The 22247-nt window shown below is 39.8% G+C and overlaps 1 protein-coding gene across 1 annotated transcript in view; it reads left to right on the forward strand.

Annotated features, from left to right (window-relative positions):
• The first annotated feature begins 3078 nt into the window (after positions 1–3078).
• The window catches only part of LOC119728329 (ubiquitin carboxyl-terminal hydrolase 24-like), a 116011-nt gene continuing 96842 nt past the window's right edge, over positions 3079–22247 (forward strand). The window contains exons 1-11 of the mRNA XM_038200529.1: positions 3079–3518; positions 5239–5431; positions 11779–11990; positions 12959–13120; positions 14500–14571; positions 15131–15271; positions 15687–15845; positions 18306–18417; positions 19428–19531; positions 20158–20265; positions 21499–21756. Of these exons, the coding sequence (XP_038056457.1) occupies positions 3228–3518; positions 5239–5431; positions 11779–11990; positions 12959–13120; positions 14500–14571; positions 15131–15271; positions 15687–15845; positions 18306–18417; positions 19428–19531; positions 20158–20265; positions 21499–21756 (1812 nt within the window). The 5' untranslated portion in view covers positions 3079–3227. The remainder of the gene's footprint in view (positions 3519–5238; positions 5432–11778; positions 11991–12958; positions 13121–14499; positions 14572–15130; positions 15272–15686; positions 15846–18305; positions 18418–19427; positions 19532–20157; positions 20266–21498; positions 21757–22247) is intronic.

Below are 22247 nucleotides of genomic sequence, written 5' to 3' on the forward strand. Positions count from 1 at the left end.
AGACGCTAGTAACAATTAATTGGCACAGTTATTTTTTAGCCATAACTTGCAACTGCTATAATTCCTTCACTGACATAAGCCCGGTTTATACTTCACGTGAATGCGAATGCGAAGCGAATTTGACGTCATAAAAACATTCGCTGCGAAATTCGCCCGAGTTGAAATATGTTCAGCTTTTACGAATTCGCAGCGCGAATACTTGCCATGACGTCATAAATTCGAGGCGAGTATGAACTGGGCTTTAATATCTTCACTTCTCGTACATGTATAAAATGTAACGAAAATGACATATATGGTGATTGGTTGGAAATCGTCAAATGTCACAATCTCGATTGCACCATTTGAAATGGCCTATTGGTCGAGAGCCCGTCACATGGGTGGTTTTAAACAGTTGATAAAAAAACATCAACTGGTTTTATCATTTAACGGTTTTTTTCTCACAATTCACACTACATTGGCACCGCTGCGTTCTGCGTCACATCGCGCAGTATGCACCACGCATGCGCCAATCTCCATATATGGAGATTTTTAGTACTACTCACAAGAGGCACGTACCATGAACATAGCTAGAGGTGTGCTTCACAAAACATTATGTAAAATTGTTACACAAAATCATTGAAAATTTATAATTTTTGACTTTTTGACCCACATGCATTTATGAATGGGAATAAATTTGTGCTCGACTGGTTTTAAACAAGTACAGGGCCTGGTCACAGGTAATGTGCCTCGCCTTCGGCCCAGGCCATTATCAGCAACCAGGCCCCTACTAGCCGGTTTTAAATGTACTCGTTTTGATAAAACCGGCCAAGCAGAAATGTATCCCTTATGTAAGGGGTAAACCGTTCTCACCATTTTTTGTAGTTGGCATCTGCTCGAAGCAGCAGAGAGGTTTTGAAATTATTTTGATAAAAAAAAAAATGTTTAAGACGTGCAGGGTCAAAGCAAAACATTGTGCCTTCAACTTTTGATTCCTTTATGTAAATTTGAAATGTATATAATGCATCTAGCATGATGGAATTTAATGACTTGTATTAAATTCATGGATTGTTCAAAAGTTGAAGGAAAGGCTTTTTGAAGGAAAACTTGTTTATTGTTTATTTTGCGATTGAAATTTAGAAAGTATATGCTCTGTGTCGCTCATTAGTCTGCTCTGAAATATGTACTGATGAATTGCGAAAACAAAATTAGACTTGTGCAAGTCTTAAAGGGCCCTTGGAATGTATTTGTTGTTATGCAATTCTTGGAAGTGCACCTTTTTTTCATTTAACCCTATTTTAAATATCGCTTTGCCATTTTCAAGGGTATTTTGGTGCCTTTGGTGTTTATGCTAATAAAAATTTCGACATTCATGAGCAAAAGTGTGATGTCATTTCAGGCAGAAACTTCAATGGTACAGCTATTTCTGCACCAAAAAAATGCCAGAATTTTGGATATTTTGCTGTCGCAAATTTGTTGATTCGTTGTTGTGTCAGTACATGGCAATAAGCCAATGAGCAAACATTTCTAACAAACATTTTCAATAAGCAAATTTTTTGAGTTCACAATTTGAACAGAAAACCCTAAACTGAACAGTGTCTTCCTGAAATGACATCACAGCGACAGCACCCTCAGTTGTCTGAAAAAGCATGGGCAATTTTAAATGTTAAACCAGTTCGCACCGGGATTATGTTGACTACCAGACGGGTTCAGGCCGTCATCTGGGGGTAGCACACCCCGATATTTCTGGCCAAGGATCCATGACACAAAGGAGAAACCATTGTGCGTGCTACTGCCCCGTGCCACATTAGGCCAAAAAAAACTTAGTTCTGCTTCTGTTACATGGCATTCTAAAATAGGGTAGGTAGGTAGGGTTTTTTTTGGGGGGGGGGGCTATTTTGTGCGTGTACAATCATGGAGGCGGCTGTGAACATTCTCGTGTACTGAAGTTTTCGAGTTTGAAAGTACAGTTTCAAAATGCTCTTATGTTAACCAGAATTAACTTCCTTGGCTGAAATTCGGACTTAATATCCCTTTTCTTAAACTCTACCATTTGCGACAGATCAACATACCTTGAAAATTCCTAGTTTTCGAGTAAAATCCATATATTTATTTTGTGAAAACCTTGTGGAGACGTACTCATCTATAGAATTTTGCCTTGTGGAGACGTATACAATGTTTTGTTCCCTATTGTGTGCATGTCTCCAGAGGGCACGGTGTATCAGATCATATAGACAAGGGTAAAAGGTATAAATTGACAGTTTAAGGTATATTCTCAATTTTCCCATAAACAAAATTAAGTTAGAGGCTGTCAGAATAGGGTAGGTGGGGAAATTGGAAGCAGAGCTAATTTTTTTTTTTTTTTTGGCCTTTTCGGCTTTCGTCTATTGACAGGGGCCTCTGTGATCCAAAAAATTGTCGGCATATTTCCAAATCATCAAACATTCAAATTACATTAGTGACTAACATTATATTATGTATATTTATTAATATAACAGGAATGTTTTACTCATTGCCCGTGCTTGTAAATTTTTGGGTGTGGTGTGAACTACGGCGATTATAATTTTGTACATTGATTGCAATATATGCACTAATTTCTTTAGAAATGCCTAATGTCTGTATTAAAGACGAATTGTCAACTCGTTTTATTTTGTAAACATTTTTCATGAAAAGTGGTCTTTTACATTGATCAAATTATTTGGAAATATTTTTGAATTAAAAAAAATCACTCTTACGCATAATTTGTCTGACTTTCATTGAGGTTTTTATTGAATGAGTGTTGTATTTTTAACTATTTTGACACAATTTCTCATGATAAACCTAATTTTAAAAGTTATGTTGTAGCAAAATTTGAATTGTTTTGCCAACAAAAATTGCATTTAAAAACAAAAATCAACAGGGGAATGAGAATGCAGTGCTCATTTCTTTACTGGCTACAAGCAGCGTTAATTAATATATTAGGGAGAAAACAATGGAAAATCAAAAATGTGGATTATTAATTAAAGTTGACATGGACTTTTTCAAGGTTTAGGCCTTTTTAGGGCCTTCCCCGACCGAAAATGTGCAATCGCACTAGCGCCCTCTTTTGTCGCGTCTGTGCCATTTCATATTGCAACATGGCGACGTACAGTGGAAACCAATTTGGGGTGTTGCCGTCGTAAAAAAAATCACTTAGTTCCATTTCCCGGACATTTATCCACCCGCGATTGCCGTATTATCCAAGCCCCTGGCGCGCACTTATCGACTCGACCATGGAGCCCAGCGAAGACAACCTCCAAATGCTCGTCAGCATGGGTTTTTCCGACCTGACAGAGATCAAACGAGCGCTAGCGCTGAGCAAGAACGACGTGAACGAAGCGGTGGCGATCCTGACCAACGAGCAGCCGGGACTTTCCTACGACACGGTGGACGAAGTGGTGGAGATGTCGGAGGATCGGGGCGGGTCTGGGTCGGGCAAGTCGAAAGGGGAGCCGCGGCCCGAACTCAAGCTTAACCCGGATACTGCACCGCCAAGCTACGATGAAGCTGTTGAACCTGAAGAGGTGAAGCCAACATTTTGTTTCTTTCTCAGATATTTTGTTGGAAAGAATGTTGCATTTGCAACCTGACTGTACTTCAGCTAATGTTGTGTACAAAGTCTAACGTTATGGAGAGTCAAGCAAATTGCCTAAGTATTTCCTAACAAAATTGAAAATGTTTTTCAGTCCCAGATCCATGTCTCATCGTCATTTTTGCAATGACTGACCTTCATTGAGATGATATGAAGACAAAAGCAGCGTCAGGTTGCAACATTCTTTCCCTTTTGTTTATGCCTGCCAACCTTCAACTTTAATTAATCTACACAATACATGTAATGCCTGAATGTAGCAGACCCTATCTTTTTACATAGTCTAGTTCTAGTAATATTAACACCAATAACGGTTAACACAAACATAAGTTTTCAAAATGTTCAAAAGTATTGAGACAGAAAATACAACTTTCTTGCCCTTATTTCCACTTCCAGTTGATGCCAGACAAATCAGCGCAGTCTGATTTTTATGCATTCACAGCGCCTCATGGCATATTACGGCAATATGATCATCTTCATATCTGCATATTCACTGCCACTGGTTTCTTTAATTTATTTGAAAAATAATTGAATTTTTTTAATTTTTTTTTAAATTTATTTAATTGGATTGTTTGTTCTCATAGGCTCGACAATGTGAAGGGGTTCAATATTTCGCTACCATGATTTCTGTATTTTATAAGCACACATTTCCACACAATTATGAAATGTGAACCAGGCTTTCATATTTGTATCAAAAATCTGGTAAAAAAAGAAAAGCACCATTTGTAACAATTTGAAATGACCTCTGTCATGACATTAGGTAGAGAGACATACTGAGATACTCATAAGCCAAAAAAGGTTTCCATTTATGCTTCTGAGCTGAATTGGGGTCAGTCAAAATTTCCTGCACATGCACAATGTGTGTCTAACACACATTGTCGCCCAATTTGGAGGTGTTTTTGCAGCTTTGAATTTTTCATGAAAATGCCAGATACACAAGAATTGTTTTCGATAATATAAATCTGGAAGATGCACTCTTTCCTAAAAGAAAAACCTAGAAAATTATATCGCCTGAGCCACATGGGGATTTCCTTCTTGTTTTGGGCCAATTTTAAGGCAGATTTCTGACTGAGGACATATTTGGGGTCCCCCAAATCAGGGAAGACATCTACAATTGCTCTTTCTTTCACATAAATGTCAACATTAGTAGTCAGAGATTACATTAAAATTGAAATAAAAAAAAGTTAATGCAAAGTTCCAAGATAAGGGGCCTTCAAAATTTGAAAAAATGCATATGACGCATCATGACGGATCATTTTTGAAACCACCCCCTAAAATTAAGGTGTGAGGCATGATGGGTATTATTTTCCTATATTCCTGCTCTACTACAGCAGTTGTACCCATGTATCTCAATTCAGCTTCCAAATCAATTTCAATCTCAAGATATGGGTCCTTAAAGTCAGCGATTTATTCTATGGGCCAGTCAGTTTCCCCTTTTTTGGCAAAGTTAATTGAACTTTGTGCTGCCGTAACGCCTCAAAAGAAAGCAATTTGAATTTTTGCTTTTGACCTCATCTATAGAACAACTAACAGAACCTTTCCACCAAGTTTGAAAAAAATCTGTAACATATGGTGCCATGACCCGTTGAATTGGCATGGAATGACCCATGAGTAAGGATGAAATTATTATATTTTTTTTAAACGATTCATTCTAGAAGGCTAAGTTGTCGGCCAGGCCAGGCCTAAGCACTATGGAGGAAGAAGACCCAGACATGTGCAAGGAGTTCCCAGCGACAAACCTGTATGAGCTGGAGGGGCGTGTCTTCACAGACCAGTGGTCCATCCCTTACAAGAAGGAGGAGTCACTGGGGAAATGTCTGATCGCTTCAACCAGGATGGCCCAGGAAAGTAAGTGCATATGCAAAATAACAGTAAGGGGCGTGTCCTCGTAGACCATTGCTAGGAGTCAATGGGGAAAATGTCTGATTTGGGGAGGGGGAGGGAAGGACTTTGGTAAGGGGCGTGTCTTCACAGGGGGTCCATCCCTTACAAGAAGGAGGAGTCGCTGGGCAAATGTCTGATTGCTTCAACCAGGATGGCCCAGGAAAGTAAGTATTTATGCAAAATAACAGTAAGGGGCGTGTCCTCGTAGACCAGTGTTAGGAGTCCATGGGAAATGTCTGATTGGGGAAGGGGGAGGGGAGGACTTTGGTAAGAGGCGTGTCTTCACAGAGTCCCTTACAAGAAGGAGGAGTCACTGGGGAAATGTCTGATCGCTTCAACTAGGATGGCCCAGGAAAGTAAGTAAATATGCATAATAACAGTAAAGGGTGTGTCTTCATAAACCAGCGTTCCAACCCAATAGAAGAAGGAGGAGTCAATGGGGAAATGTCTTATTGGGGGAGGGGGGGGGGAAGGGGAGTGGACAACTGTGGTAAGGGGCGTGTCTTCACAGAGGTGGACCCGTCCCTAACAAGGAGGAGTCACTGGAAAAATGTCTGATTGCTTCAACAAGGCCAGCCTGGGGAGGTAAATCCAGTAGGCATATGTATAGGGGGAGGGTCTACTCTACTTTTACACATGAGCTTTTCTTGAATTTCACCAGTACCGGTACTCTGTATAATTTTGCATACATGTGTACAAATAATCCCAAAAGAAAAACGGTGAAATCAGCTGAAATGCCGAACTGTTTTTTCCAGTTACTTTGAGTGACCCCTCTTACATGTACTTCTTCTACAAGTTAGTCAAAATGTCATATTAACCCTCCTATGTAAGCATACATTCTGTGCCAAGTAGTCCTTTCAGTCAAAATCAAACAAGTGACTGTTTTCAAGAGTTTAGAATTCCCAGCCTACATAAAGCAGGATTGTCTGCCTGGGACTGTTAAAGTAACGTGATACAACTATGCTTTGACTGGGGGTGAGTGATACAACAGCTGTGACCACAACTTGTCTGCTTTGTCTGTTGACCCAGTTTGACTAGTCACAGTGCTTGCTTGGCATATGACGTGACTGCTGGTGACTAGCCATTGTTGAAAGTATAGCAGGGAAAGTGGAAGCGGATTTTGACTGTCTGTGACTGTTTAAATAGCAGTAGGTTAAAGCTTCCCAACTTCATGAAAAGGTCCAACTTCATCATGTGTATTGAAATGTCTAATGACTCAGAATAACCACAGTTTTTGTACCAGCAACTCCCTTCCATTATCATTGATTGAAATCTCTGCCAACAATACAAAGTCCAAAAAAGTATAGTACTGTTGATTTTATTGACCTAGAAATCTAGATTTTTGGGGGGTTACAAAATAACTGTAGATGTAATGTCCAATGTTCAATTAACAAAGTTTTGGGAGAAACACGAACCTGATAGTTTAATATTCTATGGTACATGTATGTCTTGTTTTTGTGATTTTGTGAACCGTGATTAACCTTGTCTCATTTTACTGTTTATTAATCTTCTTAATTATATCTTTGTAATGTTTTTATTGCTTGTTCTATTTTTATACTATTGTATGCTTGTTGTAAATGCTGGGCACCTTTGAAAAACAGTGTGCCACTGAAAGGTCTCCCCAGGATAAACAAGAAATAAATAAATACATGAATAAACTAACCAGTCTTAAATTCTATATGACTGTAGACCCGTATGACTGTAGACCAATAGCAGCGTATGTTAAAGTTTGGGTTCAGTTTTTAGAAAAAAGATGCATTACTTCTACATGCTTTCGTAGATTTTGATAACATTTTGATGCAGTGACCCTTGAGTGGGAAGGTGAGGTCAAAGGTCATGTAGGGGTTCTTGGAGGTCATTGTTCAAATATGTTTCGGGTGTTGACGCAACAGCTAAATTTGTTAAGATTTCATACCATATCACAAAATAATAACGAAATTCAGCAAATCAGTGCCAAACACGTTTGAAAACGGCTCTTCACTACTTGTTCATGTGCACCTACAAGTCTAACATGTAATAGTGGTTGGAGAAATCGTAGATTTCAAAATTCGGTTGTCCTAATTTTGTTTCAAACCGAATGACAGTTACATGTAAATCTGATTTCGCTGGAAGTTCCCATCCAGCTCACAGTCACGCCGACAAAAAGTGACGAGTGAAGTCACTTTTGTGATTTGCAGGATTTCAGTGACCACGTGGCCTTTACAAAAACACTCCAAAGCTGTAATGATGAAGAAAAAAATGGGTGGGACTCTCTGATAAGTCAAATGGGCAGGCTAGTCATGAACCAAGAAGCCAAAAAACTAATCAGTTCAGAAATTCCTTAGCCAGCCATACTCTTTATTTGGCAAAAAAACAATGATACTGGTAATGTGTATAGAATTATGCAGTTTATGACAAATGATACCATTAATAGTTGCACTTTTGTATGTATACGTGCAAGTTGAGTGTGAACATTTCATCTGTAACGCAATCTTCCAACAAAAGTGTCTTTAAATTGTTTTTTTGAAATCTGTTCAACCTTTCATTTACTGCATACTTTTTATGTTCTTCAAAGTTCAGTAAAGGAAAGGCTGATAGAATAACCAACAAAAGTTGAAATTAATTTTAAGAAGTTTTTGTTGGAAGATTACGTTAGAGGGGAAATGTTCACATTCAACTTGTATACTAAAGTGCAACACATTATTGCTATTTTGTGCCAAATAAAGAGCATGGATTGCTGAGGCAAAAAAAAAATAATAGTTCTGCTTCCGGTTTCCCTACCTACCATTCTGACAGCCCCTACCCCAATTTTTTTATTGGAAAAATGAGGAAAAAAAACCACCCAAAACTATCAATTTCTACCTTTTACCCGTGACTACATGCAGACGCCTCCATATGATTGTACACACAAAAAATTGACCAAAAAGAAATTCTCTACCTACCTACCCTATTTTCGAATGCCATGTAATCGGAAGCAGAAGTATTTTTTTTTGGCCTAAGGAATATCTGTACTGATTGGTCATTATTTGAGCAAGAGGTGCCCAGTAGTTTTTGAGTTAGACAAAAAAGTATTAGTGGGGGACTTTCTGTTTTGGTTGAGTGTAGTTCACAAATTTGGGGCAGCAGCAACGATTTTTCCTGTTGAGTTTTTCACTTTTCAGCTTGCTTTCCGTATAAAACTGCTGAACTATTGGCCACATCAAGAAGATAAAAATGTGTGAAATACCGATGTTATGCATGAAAGAACAAATAGCAAAGTAAGGGTTAAGGATCCCACCTTGCTTTCAAAACAAGCAATGTACAAACTTACGCTTGCACATGTGGCCGTTGTGTATGTTTTTCCATTTCCTGCTGTACGGGCGAGGATTATCCAATAGGCACAGTAGGCTTTTTCCTGGGTTTTTCCAGCAGCTATGAAAACAAAGCTTTAAACAGGATAGTGTAACAGTATTTGCTATAAACTACTAACCCCCAAATCCATCCCTTTCTGAAAATTACAGCGAAAACAAATTGTTGTATATTACCTTTCAGGGCTCTATCCGTGCTCTTCAACATAATCAATTTTGTTAATTTTAATAATAATAATAATAATAATTATTATTATTACCCGGGATTGGACATTTGGGAGACATCCCTATAGACTTGTGCTTCAAATTTTCAAACTTAAATGTGCCCTAACCCAATATTCCCTTGTCCTTTTTCCACGTATTTTGGTATGTTTACTAATTAGACGAGCAACAAAATTAATACAATCTAATTGCGACACTAAAATTGTGCCTCTAAAGGGGGGCTGTGACATTAGGGAGACATGAAAATGTCTCGCTAATGACCGATGTCCCCCATCGTGCGAAAAAATTACGATAACGTGTCTCCTTAGTGGTACCTTTACACGTATAACATTTTCAATTTCTGTCTTTTATTCAAACGGAAAAAGTTACTTTTGTCTATTTTGGATGTTTTCAACTCTCTGAAAATACAATTTTACTTTGGGTTGCTTCTGCACTCCTAACGCACAAAAAAATTACCCCAGAATTATTGTCGAGCTGCAAATTATTAAAAAGTTGTTAAGTAAATATGCCACGATCAAATGTGAGCGGATTTTTTGGGTTCAATGTCTCACTCAAAAGTGAATGACTTTTGTATGGCTAGAAAAATAGCAATTAAAAACAAAGTCTAGTTTTGAGAGTTTAACACAGAAACGGCACGGGGAAACCAGCTTTAAACCTGCATCTGTACATTAGTGTATTTATGAGTAGCTTGCTGTGTTTCCCATAAAGTTAAAAATAAGTTTTCAGAATGTACTCCTGTGTATACAAAGGAATGTTGTTGTGTTTGAACGTTGATAAATATATTGTTCGTGCAAAGAAGAGTGCAAAGTTCAGGCTGTGTTGTTGTGCACATGTATGTATTGAAGCAGGCTATGTGTGTACTATACCTGCTTGGGCTGTCCTGAATATATACTGAATACTCGAATATTCGATCATTCGTTTGAATATTCAAAAAGACAAAAAAGTATGCACAGTACACACGACTGTGACGTTACTTTAACCCTAACTGCCCTGAATCCTTCAAAATCCTCTTTGCTAAAGTGGAGGAATTTGGAGGATTGAGGTTACATGGCAAAAGTGCATTACTGATTTCGTAGGATGCACTTCGTCAAGGTCTTGGGCAGGACCTTGTGTTGTTTATGCTCGGCCATGCATAAATACAGGCCTGGATTATGCTTGAAATCCTCCGTACTGCTCCAGGATGTCACTGGCCAAGCCTCAACATATTGACAGTCGCTGCCGCAGGATTTTGAAGGATTCAGGCAGTGGTCACCCCTCCATGCATGGACCATATTCAAGAAATAATGGAGGAATTTGCAGGATTGAGGCTATGCTATTTTTCCTTGAGGCCCATTAGAGGATTTTGCAGGATTGAGGCTACATCCTAACAAAATGGAGTTAGGGTTAATAGTAATGTTGCATTTTTTATTGTCAGATGCCATCTTTTCTGTCGATAGTAACTTTTTTGTTGACACCTATTTAATGGTCCCATTCTTTTACAAGTTTTAGCTGGGTAAAGTCCCTTGATAGTTATACAGTACTATATACAGCGGCCAATAGCCATCGCCGCATGCAAATTTGAACCGGCGTGCTTTGTATTCAATTTTGACCAGCGAGGAAGGCAGCTGAAGCTAAGGCGTGTGTAAAACTATATTCGGTCAATTGCAGTTTAGATTAAAAAAATACTAAATTGTAATCACCAGGATGGAATTTGAATTGGAAAGATGTATATATTCAATATTGATGTTGAAAATATTGAAGAAAAAAAAGAAGTTACAGTCGGATTCGAATGGTGGTGGAGTGGTAAGACATCTGCACTAATGTTGTGCATCTAGTCAGGTGGTCAACCTGACTAGATGCACAACATTAGTGCAGAGGCCAAATCGACCCGAAAACGTTAAAGATATAAACCAATCTGAACTCCATAAAACCAACCCGACCCGACAAAAATTCAAGGAAAAAAAATGACCCTAACCGACCGAAAACCAAACCGACCCCAAAACCCCCCAAAACCCCCTGAATATCTGGCCGCATCGCGTGAATATCGTCGTCTCTCAGTAATTGAATCATACCGTATGGTACTCAAAACGTGACCTACTGGTGGGCCTACATGTTATAGACCGTGCGTGATAGACCGCAAACCGCATTTGGTCGTACCGGGCACAGTGACTCTGCAGTAGATACTGCACTGTGTGAATTTCCAAACTGTTTATTTTTTGGGGGTTTATTTCGGTTTATTTCGGGGGTTTTCCAAGATGGCTTAACCGACCCGACCCGACCCGAAAATCACAAACATAAAACCGAAACCGACCCAACCCGACTGAAATGATGGACAAACCGACCCGACCCGACCTGACCCAAAGTCAGTTTCGGGTCGGGTCGATTTCGGTTTCGGGTCAGGTTTGCACAACTTTATTTAATCTGTACTACAGGCATGCAACTTTTCCTCGGATCAGCTGATTTCCTCTTTTTTTACTTCCCATGTGTGCACTGTACAAAGTCTTGGAAAGATTTGAATTTCCTCTTTTTTTGTGAATTCCCAGTTGCATGCCTGGTACTAGTAAGCAGGGGGTTGTGGGTTCGAGTCCCACCCAAGTAAGTGTGTGAATTTGTTTCTCGCAAGCCTTTGCATGCTTGGGGCATAACTGAGTACATGTGTATACATTGTTTATAAAAAGTACATTGGTGAATGGGGAAACCCAACATTGAACGCCCCAAATTACCCCCCCCCCCCCCCAAAAAAAGCAAGTGTTAAAGCTCTCTGTTCTGTTCTGGTTTTGCTAGATCTGATCGATTCGGACGAGAACTGCAAGCGTTTCGTGAGCCGCTGCATGCCCGAGGCCATCAAGAAGCTCATGGTGTCCAACGCGGTGCACCGGTGGGGCGCGGAGATCCAGGAGGGTATCTACAACATGCTGCAGCTGACGGTGGACCTGATTGCCGCAAGACTCAAACACAAACCGGTACCTGTGGATCTGCTGGGTGTACTCTCCATGGTAAGGAGTTAAAGCTGTTATTTAATGGACCGTTCTCTTTATACAGTAACTCAAAAATTTGTTCAAGGGTGTGGAGTGTCATGGCCTAGCGGTTAAGAGCACCGGACTCATGCTCTGGTGTTTCAGAGGCAACAGTGACGTGGGTTCGTGCCCGGGTGGACACTTGTGCCCTTAAGCAAGGCACTTAACCATTATTGCTTCGTCCTTCTGATGGGACGTAAAGCCATAGGTCCCGTGTGTTGTGCAATGCAGGTAAAATAACCCAATGACATTTATCACTGAGGGAAAGGGTTTGCCGCGGTGTTTCTGGCCTCCTGTTAAAACTCTGTTGCAGAGTATTTAGGAGAAGAACCAACCAAGACCCAAGAAAAGAGAAATTACTGTGTAAGGTACATGTACGCCATACTTTGTTGCGAAAGTTGCATACCTAACTGTACTGTGAAACGTTTGTGAGATGTGTCATAACTGAAAAGTTGCACAGTACCGGTACATGTTAGGCGACTTACCCAATAATAAGTGGAGTCATCAGGGTTTGACCTTATAACTTTTTTGTTCACTAGCCAGCCGGGCTACTGAAACAGACTCTTAAATAGCCCAGGGGCATTTTCACTAGCCCGCATATTTTTTTAGCTCAAATACAAAATGCCGTATTTTCAGGCTCAATTCTGAGGCAATTTTGTCAGTGTTTTAAATAAACAGATCTCATTTAACCCTTTAAAACAGTTGATAAAATTAGACACAAATTGCTGAGGTTTGCTTTTTGAATTTAATGATTTATTTCTTCCTGTCCTTTCATCTTTGCCCGTAGCCCAATAATTTTTGACTCGCCAGCCGCGCTACTTAAGGAAAAGTTTGACTAGCCCGCCGCTGTTTTGACTAGCATTTGGCTAACGGGCTACCGCTAATTTCGAACCCTAAGTCATGCCAATGCGTCATGTTTTGTGAAATTGGCTGCTATTCCACTGCAGGTGTTGAATCCAGAAACGGAGTTCCACTACAAGAATCGTTCTAAACACTGGGACAAGCTGTACTGGGAAGACAAACTTGGAATAAACGACACGTACGCCGCCAGTCCGCCGTTCAACTCATACAAGGATCCCTGCGGGTGGCTGGTCAATCTCATTAACAGGGTGAGTGTGATCTGATACACCGTGCCCTCTGGAGACATGCACACAATAGGGAACAAAAGACTGTATACATCTCCACAGGGCAGATGAATACGTCTCCACAAGGTTTTCACGAAATAGATGTATGGATTTTACTCAAAAACTAGGAATTTCCAAGCTATGTTGATCTGTCGCAAATGGAAGAGTTTTAGAAAAGGGATATTAAGTCCAAATTTCAGCCAAGGAAATTAATTCTGGTTAAAATAAGAGCATTTTTAAACTACACTTTCAAGCTCGAAAACTTTAGTACACGAGAACAAAGGAATGTCTCCACAAGGATACAAATTCCACTATGTGTGTATTGGTTCATGTGAGAACTGCCGGTTCAATTTGGGTGTTTTCTCTAAGAAAATGTTCTCTTAGAAAGTTTCTCAAGGTAATATACAACATTTGCAAACATCAAAAAACAAAACTACCAAATTATTATGAAATACCTCACTGGACTGTAAGTGAATGACAGTCTAAAGCATCCTGTGAAGTCATGGCACCTTGTGTGCTGTTATTTACAAGAAAAGTGTTTGTTTTTTTATCAATTTCCAATGATGGTCGGCCAATGGTCAACCGACCATCATTGGAAAAAACTTTTTTTCAAATACTGCCCCCAATTTACCAACATTAGTTCTAAAGTCCACATTTTGTTTGCAATCAGTTACACATGTACGTGAGCGGGTGCAAGCCAACTAGTCTGGTTCCCTGACCTGACAATTCTCCAACGTCTATAAATTGCTCTATTTCGTCTGAAGAAGGGTCAGGGAACCAGACTACAAGAACAGCATTTTTTTCCCGTGGTTTTTCCAGCATCTATTAATACAAAACTTTAAACAGGTCAGTGTAACAACAATACTTGCTATCAAATACTACTGCCCACCCCCAAATTCATCCATTTCTGAAAAATACAGCAAAAGCAAATATCGTATGTAATACCTTTAAGGTCATTCACATTAATTTGTGAAGCAGTGTATGGTGTGTCTTTCCTGAACTCACTTGCGTAGACCACACAGTGCACACACACATTGAGATGAAATAGGCAAAACTAACAATTTCACATTTGTGATGCGATCAAGCTAAATGAGTCGTTTGTCGACCCTGGTCAAAAAAATTTTTTATTACAGATTTGAAAAGAGCGCAATCTCAGCATTACTGATGTGAAAACCGCACGCTGGTGCCATCTTTAGTTCAAAAATTATGGAAGTCAGAACACCAAGAAATGTGATGAAGTCATGTGATGAAGTGGTCCTATTTTGGCCTGAATCTCCAAATGAAAATTCCCGACAAACGACTTATGTAGCTTGATTGCATCACATTTTAATATGAACTATATTTTCTTTATTGTGCTAAAAAAGTTTGGAGAGAAAGGTGGGTTGGAGGAACTGAAGACTAGAGCCCTGGAACCGTGCGAAGAACTGGATCCAACGGTAAGTCATTCAGGTACTGGTGTTAATGTATTCATTTATCTGATATTTTTCTCAATTTATTTTTTCAAACTGTTACAGCATCCAATGGACTGATTGTAAATGTAATTTCATTTTTTTTTTAATATATATTTTTATATAGTTGTGTTTCAGTATTGTAAATTTCTTTTAAATATTGGCTACTATACGATTTTTAAGCAATAAACCATTCAACACATTTTGACATGGAAAATCAGGTGCCCCATCCAATTGATCTTTGTCTTTGAGAAAGAGATTCTGCAAGGATTTCACTCCGGCCATTAACGCTAACTCCCTAGCATAATTTACTAGGAACCATACCCATCCTGGCAAATTCCAACACCATATGGGAAACTGCACATACATATTTCTGACTTTGATTCTGGAGGTGTGCCAACCCAATGTAAAAGACTGTCAGTTTAGGGGTACTGTACCCATCCTGACAGATTCCAATAAGACATGCTGTTGGGTTAGATGGGTTGAGTTCTGTTAGGGTTAAGCAGTTCGTAGCAGCTTTAAATTTCTTCTACATGTACTTTGACAGATCATGGCAGCCCTCTTGCAGCCCCTCGGAGTGACCTCTGAGTACCTCAACACCTTGCGAGTTGCCTCCTTCCTGGGACCCGTCTCCAAGCGCACCTTGAAGTACGTCCGGGAGCTTGCAGACAGCGACCTGAAACAAAAGGTACTTGGCTTAATTCATGGCACTTCCGAGCACACTTTGAACAAAGACATTGACAAAATGGGGAAACCGCCAACATAGGGCTGGATAGCTCAGTTGGTAAAGCACCGGAACGACAATCCAGAGGTCGCAGGTTCTAATCTGGAGGTTGCAGGTTCGCCTCGGCAACTAGTCTGTCAACTTGCAATGGAGTACCGAAGTGAATAAGTCACGTGCACAAAATGTGTGTGAAAGACATTAGCGCTTGATTCAGCCCGTGAACCAACACGCGCCCGTACTCCATTCATTCGCGCTACCCTTTCTGGTTCTAAATGACGTCACACTTCGGTACTCCATACCTTGGGGAGCTAATATTGACTGTCAATCCTCACACCATGTTTTATTTGTAAAATATTTTCCCGTCGTTTACCAATCGTAGAGGGCCGGCAGCATCTCGGACTTGCTCTGCACAATGAAGTTGCTCTGCCAGAACTTCTGGGTGGAGGACGTCTCCGAGGTCGACGACCTGCGCCTGGAAATTGCCCTCCGGATGCTGAAATCGCCTCACTTCAACGCCAAGATGAACAGCTTGAAAGAGGTATTGTAACAATCGCAATAGCACGTCCCACAAAACCCTCAAAGCACCCTCTACATCAGAAATATTGATACATATGTAAAACAAAAGTTTGTCAGCTTTTCAGCAACAAAAAAATCTTTCCAATCGGAAACACATTTATTGACTTATAGCCAATTAAAAAAAACGACACTTCTCTCATTTTGTCCACGGTCTTAATTAGTGTGAGTATCACCCGTTGTCCACGGAGCCCATCTGCGGTAGAACGTCTGATGTATCTAAGCATGCGTGACGTCATTTCATTCCGAAATCTGGACTAAGAGTTTGATTGGTCAATTTCGATGCCACGTTTTTTTCATACAACAACCTGTACAAAAATGCCACTCATTGTGGGCCTGATGTTTACGCTCGCAAGGAGCTCGCATTACGCGTGTATAGAAGGCGCCCGCTGATTGGTCGGTTTCTCGAGGTCATACTCAGTCTATTTGCATAATTAATTGCCGAATCTGTTTACATATCATAGACCATGGACGGCTTCGCCAGGGCCAGGGTCTATTACATAGACTAGGTCTTAATTGTCATTTGTTAGGAATGTAATGGATTTGGGGTGAGGGTAGTTTTGCTTTCTTTGATTTACTTTATCTTTCTGTCTTTTGTTTGGTTCTTTTATAATTTTAAAATTTTTGTAATAATGGTCATTTCTTCTTTTTGCAAGAAATGGTAGTCCTGAAAAAGGCTGTTTTGTTTACTTTCTTACATATTTACTGTTCTGCTTTGCCCTCTACTTGCTTGTTTCAAGGATGCAAGTTTCAGACCTTGTTCTCATTGCAGCAGTCAAACATCGGACGCCGTGGACAAAAATGAAAAAGCAAAATCTTTGTTTAATTAGCCACAACTCAACAAGTCTTGAACTGATTAAAATTACATCTTCAGGGTATTAAGCTAACAATTTAAGGTTGATAGACAGATCCAAATAAGTTTGACTTATGCTTAATAAAGCTGTGAGAAAAGACACTTTGAGGATTCAGTTATTTTGGGGGACACCCTGTACAGGGTGGGTAAAAAAAAATCGAAACCCAAATGTCAGGCCCATTGTTTTAGTGAAGTTCTGCATGTAGCACTTTCAAAATCTAGGATATGAAAGCCCAATTCATAAGCTTTCTTTTAGTACAAGAATCATTCAAATCACTTATGTACTTTTCAAGTTACAGAGTTCAGTGTTCTTTCAGCAAAACGAAAACAAATCACATATAAAGGATGTGTGTGAATTGTTTTTGTTTTGCTGAAAGAACACACACCTTTTTTGTGATCCATGGACGGAACTTTAAAATGGTGGTTGTGTTTAAAACTCAGTAACTTCAAAAGTACATGAGTGATTTGAATGATTCTTGTACTAAAAGAAAGCTTTTGAGTTGGGCTTTCATATCCGAGATTTTGAAAGTGCTACATGCAGAACTTCAATAAAACAATAGTCCCGACATTTGGTTTTTATTTTTTTTTGACTCGCCCTGTATAACTTGATTTTGCATGTACACACTGTGCAAAGTCATGGTGCCGTGTGACTCATAGCCTTGTGACAAGGCTTTCGTGACTTGGGCTCGGCATTCAACTGGTCAGTGAAGCCTTGAAGCGGATTGAGCGAAGACTTCACAGGCTGGGTGACTGAGTCATGAGGCCTTTTGCACTCGGTCAGAATCTAGCAGGTCAATCGCAGGTTGCGAATAATCTGATGGTAAAGATTACTTAGAAATATTTAAAAAAAATAGTAAGTATGAATAAAATGAATTAAACAAAATACAGAGAGAAATGTGGGACAGTATGAAATGATATACAAATAATGAGTGTTTATGAGTGCAGCGGAAGGAATATTTTCATGAGGTGAAAGATTGACTGTTCCATTTCAATCTTTCACCGAATGAAAATATTCCTTCCATTGCATGAATTATAAAAATATCATTATTTGTTTTATATAACACCTAATATTTGATAAGTTATTTAAAAATAGTTAGGTTGAGCTTCAATTTTACTTCATGGCCATCTACAACATATTTTAAATCCAACAGGTAGTAAAAGTTCCAATCCAAACAGTTGTAGATACAACAAGTTCAAAGTTCAAGTCCAAAACTGTTCAAAAACAGTCAATACCTGGTCAAACAGTGACACGGTGTCAGTGCGGTCAACGCGTTAAGCTGCAATCTCATAGCATGCGGTGTAGCATGCATTTTTGCTCCGCGATTGATTGAGGCGCATGCAATAGAGCAAAATGAATGGAACCAAAATGCACGGTAAAGGGAACCAAGTTGCACAATATATGACGTAAATCATACAATGGAATACGTGTCAATGAAATTGGGCAAGTGATTCAATGTCATGTGACTAAATTCCACCAATCAAATGATCCATGTAGGTGTTACATAGAATGTAATATGGAATTGAATCGAGAATCAGGAGTAAACTGACTTTACATTTTTGGATTTTTGACAGATTACTAAACTGATAGAGGATTCATCAGCTAGGAACCATCGCACGGCCATCCAGGAGGAAGTGGTTCTTAATTGGCTGGTGGACAAGAAGGTTCTGTCCATAGCACTTGAAGGTAGGTTGTTGGATATTGCTTATTAACCAGTTTGCGTCGAGGCATGATAACACGCACTGGCTGTTTTTATACACAGGCACGGCTGACGGGTTAAGACGTCAAGATTGCCTTGACTCGCCTCCGGGTGACGTCTCAACATGCTAATCCTGCATGTCTTTTGTACACACACAAAAAAGTCCGTGAAGTGTGTGGAGATGGAGCAACCTTAAATTGGCCGTTGTGCACGGCATATTGTCGTACAGTTTTTGCTCCAGTGCATACCCAGAGTATTGAAACATGTGAGGTTTTGGCAGGAAATATCGTATGTACAAACTGTGAAAATGACTCATGCGAATCAGTATGGCGTTTGGCTGTATATCAGAAGTTGGCCGGGAAATTTGCCCTTTACAGAAATTGAGGTATAAACTAGGTTGCATTGGTGATTGTGTTCTTGGGCAAGAAACTTTACTACAATTGCCTTTCTCAACCCAGGAGTATGAATGGGTACCTCTGAGGGTAGAGACCAGATTGTACTGATGCTTATATTCTTGGGCAAGACACTTTACTACAATTGCCTCTCTCCACCGAAGAGTATAAACAAGTACCTGTGAGGGTAGAGACCAGATTGCACTGATGCATGTGTTTTTGGGCAAGACACTTTACTACAATTGCCTCTCTCCACCGAAGAGTATAAACAAGTACCTGTGAGGGTAGAGACCAGATTGCACTGATGCTTGTGTTCTTGGGCAAGGCACTTTACTACAACTGCCTCTCTCCACCCAGGAGTATAAACGGGTACCCATGTGGGTAGAGACCAGAATGCACTGATGCTTGTGTTCTTGGGCAAGACACTTTACTACAATTGCCTCTCTCCGCCCAGGAGTATAAACGGGTACCTGCGATGATTGTGCTGGTCTCGAGCTGCTGCAGAAAAGTGGTCCCATGGCCTGATGAACAGGGGTAATAATTGTGAATCGCTCTGAGGCATAATGCGTTATATAAGCACCACAATATTGTTATGATTCTTGCAGGCAACATTGACCAGGCGCAGTACTGTGACAGACTGAAAGGTATAGTGGTGTTCCTGGGTACCAAACTATCGCTGGAAGAGCTAACTGGAATATGGAATATGCAGGTAAGGATAAGTATTTCCATAAATCAGGACCAAAATTAGAATTAGAAAATTATCAATTTAATTAGAAATTAAAATTAGAAAAATATAGAACTTGGGAGAAAAATGTACAATTCTGTTCTATTTACTAATTTGAAATAGGAAACCAGAATTATACAGATTATCAATTTAATTAGAAATTAAAATTAGAAAAAACATATATAACTTAGAAGAAAAATGAACAATTTTTGGAAACGGGAAATGGGAAACCAGAATTATACAGATTATCAATTTAATTAGAAATTAAAATTAGAAATTAAAATTTAATTAAAAAATTAAAATTAGAAAAATATATAACTTAGGAGAAAAATGAACAATTCTGTTCTATTTACTAATTTGAAATGGGAAACCAGAATTATACAGATCAGTGTTTTTCAACCGGTAAAACCCACCAAGCTTTGTGTGTTTGTTGCAAAGCTTAAAAAAATCACTGCCCAACTTACAAACTAAGCCACCATGTATAAAGTCTTAGACTTTACAACATTAAATATCTAGGTTTTTTTATTATCTTAGAGTGTACTGGAAATATTTTTGACAAGTTAAAAGAATTCTGGCACCTTGCTTATTTGCTTTTTTCGTCTGTGTAACAGAACGACCAGCCACTGACGGTGGTAGAGAACATTCATTCCATCATGTCGGCTGTGGCTGTTAAATTCAGTACGGAACAACTGGAGCATCTATTCTGTCTGATTCAGAAGGTATATGAACCAAGTCACTTCCCTCCTTCCATTCCCACCCCCCTACCTTCCACCCCCACCCAACCACCACCCCATTTCCCCCACTTTCAACCCCACCCCACCACTCCCCCACCCCACCCCCCCCCAACCCCACGATTTTCTAAACAGCTTTGAAATTAGTGAAAATGGGTAGTGCAAGAGTTCATTGTGACCTGGGGTTAATATCTTCGTGCCAGTGCAACAAGGTCGTAACCAGGGTAACCGTAAGGTCATGGCAAAATCCTGCTAAATGCACTTCAAATATCTGTCAGATTTATCAAAAATCTGCCAAATTCCCCAGATTTACTCGAAATACACTAAAAACCCTTAAAATCACATGCAGATTTGTAGTACTGCCTTAATTAAGGTTCAAATCACATTATTTATAATTTATAGTCACATAAAGATGTTATGAACCTCAGCGCCTAGACCAGCCAACCTGTCCCATTATGCAAGGGTTTGTTTGAAAAGATTGAAGGTTTTTTAAACAATTGTACCATTTTGTTTTCAAATTCGCCATGGTTTTCTGTAAATAACCATTTTTGCAGAATTCTGCCAGAAATCTGCCAAAAATATCCATTCTGTCCAATTTTCTGTCAAACTCATTTTTTAACCAAAAATATGTGTCAAAATAAGCCGAAAATCGGCTAAAACGGTCACCCTGGTCGTAACTCCATTCTACAACAAAGTCGTCTCTCGTGTGAATACGCTCCGTGCAACAAGGTTTTATCTCAATATCCTTTGACTCTGTGTGTACATCCGGGGGATTTTATGTGAGATACGACCTTATGTCATTCTGAAACTCGCTTTTCATGTACGACCCATTTTAGGAGATACGACCTTGTTGCATGGACATGACGATATGAATTATTCATGAGAAGTTTAGCAGGAGGACCAACAGGATGAATGAAGGTCAAAATAAACCAAATCATGATTATGCAAATGAGTTCACTCATGCGCAAAACTAAATGGCCCTTGGGAACATAATGTGATTCATGGATTGACTTCACACAGAATACAGCTTAGCACAGAAAAAAATGCAGAGCAAAATCAGGTTACCAGCCAGAATCTCATATCATGTGTACTGCTGTTGACTGGTACTCTGCCAAATTTTTACTAAGCAAAAAAATTTGCCAAGCAGTGTGCTAAAAACAGCTCCGTAAAACTGGTCTCCGATCTTAACATCCCTGCATTATATTATATTTTAAAACCAAGGCTTGGACCAACGAGAATGATCGCATCCAGGAGAAGCTCCTTAGCCTGATTGGCCGGATCGGCCGTGAGGCCCGCAATGCTAAGACGACCAGTAAGGTTCTGGAGCTGCTCTGGGACCTGGCCCACATGCCGGGCATCTCCGCGTCACACCTCCAGCAAGCCCTGGACGAACAGCTGGCCATACTCTGCGATTCCATCACGGTCAATATGACCGTCAAGCACAAGTACATCGGCAAGTGTGTCGGGGACATCAAGAAGGTAATTTGGCCCTCAAATGTTCCTATCCCCCCCCCCTTTGGTAGCCTATGTAATAGACCACAGTGAATGCTGTGGTCTATGATATGTGAGCAGATTCACTGATTAATTAGGCAAGACAACCGCCTCTTGACCTGTAGATTTTGACTAATCAGCAGGCTTTCTATATTGGGTCTTCGGTCATTTACCTGTTGCGCGTCATAGACAATAGATAAAACAAACCTGTGTCACGCGCTCTGTATCATGTTGCACGCATATGCGCCCGGCTGATGTATTACAAAACACTGCATTCGAATTGACCAATCAAACCATTTAGTCCTGATTTTGGAATGAAATGAAGTCACGATTGAGTAAAGTCGACTCCGATTGGCTGGCGCTCGGCTTGCATATATCTGCATGTCTAGACATATCAAACATTAATCAGGAGATTGGCTCCTTGGATAATGGGTGATACACAAACTGCCCCTTCGGAGTAACCAACTTAAAAAAGTAGT

The sequence above is a fragment of the Patiria miniata genome, unplaced genomic scaffold (genome assembly GCF_015706575.1).
Source record: "Patiria miniata isolate m_02_andy unplaced genomic scaffold, ASM1570657v1 HiC_scaffold_20, whole genome shotgun sequence".
In the NCBI taxonomy this organism is placed as follows: domain Eukaryota; kingdom Metazoa; phylum Echinodermata; class Asteroidea; order Valvatida; family Asterinidae; genus Patiria; species Patiria miniata.